Source organism: Dipodomys merriami, unplaced genomic scaffold, assembly GCF_024711535.1.
Source record: "Dipodomys merriami isolate MVZ:Mamm:240054 unplaced genomic scaffold, mDipMer1.0.p SCAF_7, whole genome shotgun sequence".
NCBI classification, from domain to species: Eukaryota; Metazoa; Chordata; class Mammalia; order Rodentia; family Heteromyidae; genus Dipodomys; species Dipodomys merriami.
Window position 1 is genome coordinate 72240088 of NW_027206290.1, and position 6214 is coordinate 72246301.

The following is a 6214-nucleotide window of genomic DNA, read 5'->3' on the forward strand; positions in this document are numbered from 1 at the left end:
GATTTTAAATAAAATAACAGTACCACCACCCTACCACCCCAGATCCCTTTCATGTAGAGATCCATTTTGGAAATAAAAACATAAAGACTGTGGAATGTAAAACTCTAACCCTATTTCCAGGCCCCAATGGAGCAGATGGAGCTAGGGACCAATGGACTTTTGGAAGGAACAGAAATGGGGTGAGAGGTGAGAGGTGGCCCTGCCCAGTCTCATTCTCTGTCCCATTCTGCTTCAGTTCCCAGGAGTGGGGGTGGCGCCCAGGGCCTGGGAAACAGTGAGGCAACCTACCTTCTCTCCCTGGGCCAGGAATTCTTTAAGGGATCATGAGTCCTCCCTCCCGTGAGGTAAACAAGAAATCTGCCACCACCATTTTAGGCACAGTTTTGTTTTTATATCTCATCATTGTATATTTTAATCTAACAGTCTAACAGCCTCATACTCCTCACTCCTGCCCAAGCCCTCTTCACCTCTCTCCCACCCAGACCAATTAGCATCTCATCTGCTGAGGGAGCAGAAAGTCACCAGGCACAAAGATTCAAAGAAAGATGAAATGGCCCCTGTGGCTCTCCTACAAGGTGATGTGGACATCACACATCACCCTCATACGATCCAAACGGAGTCACATTGGAAAATCCATCTTCTAGGTGTCTGTCCCATTCAAAATCGGTCTCCTGGGCCTTGTCCTTTGCTAAGCAAAGGAGCAGAAGGGTAGAAATCCTTTGATGGAGGACTTGTGAACCTGAGTCACACTCAGCAAGTGTGCTGCAATCCCCTTTTGTGTGGGGTGTCTAGATGCTTCTGGCTGCAACTTCAGGACCCCCTCTGTGTCCAGGGGTGGGAGGAGGGGTTCTCGGGATGTGCCAAATCCTGGAAGACAGAGGGCCAATGCTGCTACCTGCAGCCACAGGACTCCACAACCATGTCCTCGTACTGCTTATATACCACGTTGTTGGCAGAGTCGATGAAGAGAATGCTGATGGGACTCAGTCGCGTGGGCACACAGCAGGTAGGTGGTGTGGACTCGGGGTCCATGGAGTTCATCAGAGTCTGAATGACTGCATGGTTTGTGGGCTCCAGGTGGGAGCGCAGGGGGAACTCGCACAGCCCTTCGCAATGGAAGGCCTCATACTCAAGGGGGGCAATGATCCAGTCGTCCCAGCCCATGTCCTTGAAGTTGACGTGCAGGGCCTTCCGACTGCAGCGGGCCTTGAGGTTCTTGCTGGGTCGCTTGCCCTGGCGAGTGGCCAGTGGGGCCCTTCGTTTCCGCCGCTGGCTGAACAGGTACTCATACACAGTCTTGTCATCCTGGCCAGAACGAGCCTTGATCTCATTAAAGAACAGATCGCGTTTCTTGGTACGGCCAAATACCAAGAACAGGGCCTTCTCATGGACCTGTCGGGCAGTCCGGTCAAAGCCCAGGCTACGGAGGTCCACAGCCCGGCCCCGTTCCCAGGCTTCCAGCTCCAGACACAGCTGGGCCGAGTTCTTAAAATTTCGGAAGAGCTTCCAGATGTCGAACACCTCCCAGCCAGATCCATCCAGGCCTGGCACAGCGCGTACGTCTAGCAAGGATGCCGGCTGCCGGCCACTGGGGCAGCTGGACAGCTTCAGCTGGGCTGCCCGCCCGACACCAGGGGCTGCTGGCTTGGCTGTGTCAGAGGGCTTCTTCCGCAAGATCCTCAGCTCGGCTCCCAACAGCCCATCCTTCTCCAGAGCACTAATGTCAAACATGTACCTCTGTTTCCTGACCACAGGACCTCGGTCATCTGGAGAGAACAGCCAGAAGTCAATTTCAGCAACCTCACCCAGGGAGCTAGCTGGTCACCTCAAGGACTCCAGGGAAAGCCCCGGCTCTCTTTAACCTCTTCCCCACTATGACAGAGGCCAACACCCAAACCACTGAGAGCACTTTGCAAAATGAAGGAGCTTCCTACATAGCTAACAGAGTGGTGGTGTTTATGAATAGGTGTGGTGGCCAGTGAGCTCAATGACTCAGGTACGTGTGTCAACAACCATCTATGTGTATTAGATTCATCCACCTAAAACTTCCTCTACTTCCCTCTCCCCTACACTATAGCTCCAATGGGGGAGAGAGTGGTATCAACATTGAAATTAACCATTATTCCAGAGCAGGAACCTGAAGTTCAGAGAAGGTAGGTGACTTGCTCAAGGTCACCTACCTCGGAAAATAAAATAAAGCAGAGATGAAACTCTAGCTTAGAATCTTTATGCCCTGGTCCTGAACTTCTACTATATTTAAAGGAGATCTTAGTGTTCCTGTTTTATGGTCGAGGCATAGAGATGGGGAGTAGCTTGACTTAGGTCACACAGCAAATTAATAACAAAGCTGGCCTACAACCCAATTGCCCTAGTTTATTGGTCGAATAATTTTGTGTGTGTCTTCCATTGGCTGGATGTGTGGAAGTGCCATAGTTTGTGTGTGTGTATGAGACAGAGACAGAGACAGAGAGACAGAGAAACAGACATTAAGACAGAGACATTATTTGAGTATATAATATATGTGAGTAATACATTATATGTATATGTATTTGGATTTGGATTTGGATTTGTATGAATACCCAAAGAGTGTAATGTTGTATATGTGTATAGTATGCAATTCCATACATGTACATAAGAATGTGTGTGCGCATGTATGATTCATTCAGCATGTGTGTAAAATATAAGGCTCTGTGTATGTGTGCATGTCGTGTGTGAAGCTCAGCTGTATCTCTGATCAGCATGCCTTCCTTCCTAAATACCAATTTGCCATTGGGGAACCTTCATATATTGCCCTAGAAGGTAACTAATTAGGCTTTTAAACTCCTCCATCTCGCCCCTCCCCAAGCTCCCTTAGTGCTGGGGGGGTGGGGAGCGGGGGTGAACACAAGAACTTATTTTATGAGCCCTTAAGGGGTCACAGCTTTCTCTGGTTGGGCAGGCAGCCAGGCCACCTCCCCTACCTCAGCCAGACCTGCTGCCTCGGTGCCTCTCCCACCCCCTGTCATTCCTCAACAGGCCAGACCTAATGAGGAACCTCTCCCACTCTCCAACCCCTCCCCCACCCTGCCAGCCGAAGCCCCAAGACTCAGAACACAGCATATGAGCTGCAGGCAACTGAGCAATCCTCACATCATGCAGAAACAGGCTGTGTGATCACACAGCAAGTCAAGAGGAACAGTGGAGACAGTAACACGAGATAGTGAGGAGAAAGGAGGAGATCAGATACTCTCCTGGGTTAGCTAGGATAGAACACAAAGTTTTCACACTGGAAGGGCTCTCGGAAATCAGCAAACTCAACCCCCCAAATAGGTGTATCTATGGGAAAAGGAGAACGTAAGGGGAGCAAGTGCTTTCTCAAATTCCCAGAGTCACATGGTCAGTGAGACCCTCCCATGATGTCAAGCTACCCTCTTTTCTGACTTCACCTGCCCCACCTTCTCTGCCTCCCCAACCGGAGGGCAAAATTGCAGAAGCATGAGGACTCAAAGATTCACTTCGCTCTGCTGTAAATTGGAGCAAACCCCAGAGTCTGAAAAGTTTGGCCAACCCATGTAGGTGCAGAGAGCATGGCTCAGTCATCCAGAGTCGTGGAGTCTAGTCTCCAGCTGCCACCAACTGGCAGGTCTTGTCTCTTCCCCAAGCTTTAGCACCCAGCTGTGCACCTTGCAGAAACTGGTCTGGGTGATTCCTGGATCCCCTCCAGGGCTTACTGTGCCAGCAGCTTGAGTCTGGTATGGAAGATAGATCCCAGACACCCACCCTGGACCACGCATATACCCGTTCCCCACCTGCTCCCCACCTGCACCCCACCTGCACAGCACTGGGGCTCTAGAAGCCCCCTGGTGCCAGTCGGTGTGCCCTCCCTGCCACCCCACCCCCCCTCACCTTGCCCTTTGTCAATAAAGCTGGTGATGGTGTTGGCCAGGCCAGCCTCCAACTTCACGCTGCTGTTGCCTCCCTTTCTGTCAGCATCGGACAGCGTCCTGTACAGCGAAAGCATGTACTCATGGGGCGTGATGGGAGGCGGACGGAACGACTCCTTGGGTTCACTTCGAGGGGGCCCGGGTTCCCTGGCCTTCTTCAGCAGGAAAGAGCTGGGGACCGATCCTGCTTTTGGGAGTGCCTTGCCCCCAGGAAGTTGTCCTTTGGGGGTTACAGTCCGAGCTGCAGCCTGCCTGGTTTGGGGAAGGGGTCCTGGTTTAGATTCAGGACCACCAGATCTGGGGGGCACCTTTCTTGATTCATCCTTCTTGACTTGTGTCTGCCCGGGACCTCCCTTTGCCCTGGCATTGGTGCCCCCTGCACCGTAACTCTGACCCCCTGGTCTAAAGATGTTCCGGGCCAGAGGGGTTCTCTCCTTGGTCTCTGCTTTGGCCAGTCCTGGCCTGGCCCCCGGGGGTCTCTGGACCAAGTCGGGGGCACCCAACACAAAGCAGATGAATTCCAGGTCCAGCCAAGCCAGGTGCCAAAGCAAGAAAGTGAGGAGTTTAGGGAGTCTCATCCTCTGGCAGCAGCAGCGAAGGTGCCTCTGGCTTGGCAGGAAAAACCATGAAAGGAGCAGATCTTCAGAAGCAGGGGTGGCAGCAGGAGGAAGGGCTGTGTGCTCAGTCTGAGACTCTTCAAGTCCGCCGGGCGTGTGTCTGTATCCAGTCCCATAGTGGAAAGGCTCCCGTATCCAGACGTGCACCGTCTCCAGTCAGCAGCTGAAAATAACTCGTTCTTGAAAGGAGAAAGCCGACCGCCCCCCTTTCTCCCGCACAACTGACTGAGGGCTTGAAGGAGCCTTGTATAAGGCTGAGGGATTTTTCCAAGAAGGAAGAATGGCGTAATGCTGCCTGTGTGCTCCAGTTTTTTTTCCCCCTCTAGTTTTGAATCCTTTCCAGTGAAAATACTTCCCTCTCTCTCTCTCTCTCTCTCTCTCTCTCTCTCTCTCTCTCTCTCTCTCTCTCTCTCTCTCTCTCTCTCTCTCTCTCTCTCTCTCTCTCTCTCTCTCTCTCTCTCTCAGAGGCCTGCAGGTGCTCAGAAAAATCTTTTACAAACCTGAACTCAGGAATTGGAAACGGAATTCCAACCCAAACCAATTTAATTACTCTGATGTCATGCTGTCTAAATTCATTTCAGGACGATATATTTATGTGAAAAAAAAATCACTGCTGCCCTTTTGAGGCCACGGCTCACGGGGGCTTTTGGCACTGAGCTCTATAGTGGGACTCGGATTTAGGGGGCCTCCTAGTCCCCCGAGCAGCCTCAGGGGTCCTCACCTCCATCTCGTAGAGCAGCCCACCCCACCATCCTGAGGAGGTCTTGGAGATTTGAAACTGCAGCAGTCCAGGGAGGGTGGTTTTTCAGTGAAGTCCTTGCAATGTTTTTAAAGCAGTTTTAAGCCCTGCACCTTAGTCTGGGACCTGACTCTGTGTGTGTGTGTGTGTGTGTGTGTGTGTGTGTGTGTGTGTGTGTGTGTGTGTGTGTGTGTGTGTGTGTGTGTGTGTGTGTGTGTGTGTGTGTGTGCTGGGAGGGGGCACAGATGGCAGCATTTACCCAGTTTCTTTTATTTTAATAAACTTGTGCTGACCCAAAGACAGAACAAAGTATCATTGCCCCTTCCTCCCTCTCCCTCCTCCCCATCCCCAGTGTCATTGGCTGAGCTCAAATGGTTCCTTCAGGCATTGCCACTCATGAGCCCCCTCTTTGGCTAGAGGCAGGCCCAAGGTGTACCTTTACCACTACCCCAGCAAAGACGTCCTGGGAGATTTCTTAGAATGGATTAGCTGAGTCTGGAGGCTAATCAGGCTTGAGAGTGCTGATACCATGGATACCCCTCTTTGGTTGGAGGCAGGTCTTCAGGGTGTACCCTTCCTTCAGGTTTGGGGGTGGTGCCATCCTGGGATCCCCCTCTTTGGTTAGAGGCATGTCCAAAGTGTACCCCCTCTTCCAGGATTGAGAGTGCTAAAGAGTCACCTCCTTACCACTTACCCCAGCAAAGACATTTTGGGAGATTTCTTAGAATAGATTAGCAGAATCTAGAGGTGGCAGTCCAGCCTGGGGCAGCAGCGACCCCTGCAGGAGGCTGAAGAAGTTGACTCCTTCAGGAGAGGTTTCTGGTAGCTGGAGAAAATCTGAATTAACAGCTAGACTCAAGCATTTCTTAAAGTGCCTTGTGGAAATACTAACTCCTCCGTCTTTTGGGGAAGCCTACAGGGAAATTTACCAAGGG

The 6214-nt window shown here is 51.6% G+C and overlaps 1 protein-coding gene across 1 annotated transcript; it reads right to left on the reverse strand.

Moving 5' to 3' along the window:
* Positions 1 to 434: 434 nt before the first annotated feature.
* Positions 435 to 4569, reverse strand: Gdf5 (growth differentiation factor 5). Its single transcript, XM_070007828.1, has 2 exons — positions 3886 to 4569; positions 435 to 1766 (listed from the first exon to the last, which is right to left on the reverse strand). The coding sequence occupies exons 1-2, from the start codon at positions 4499 to 4501 to the stop codon at positions 892 to 894; spliced, it is 1491 nt and encodes a 496-aa protein (XP_069863929.1). The 5' UTR covers positions 4502 to 4569; the 3' UTR covers positions 435 to 891.
* Positions 4570 to 6214: the final 1645 nt, after the last annotated feature.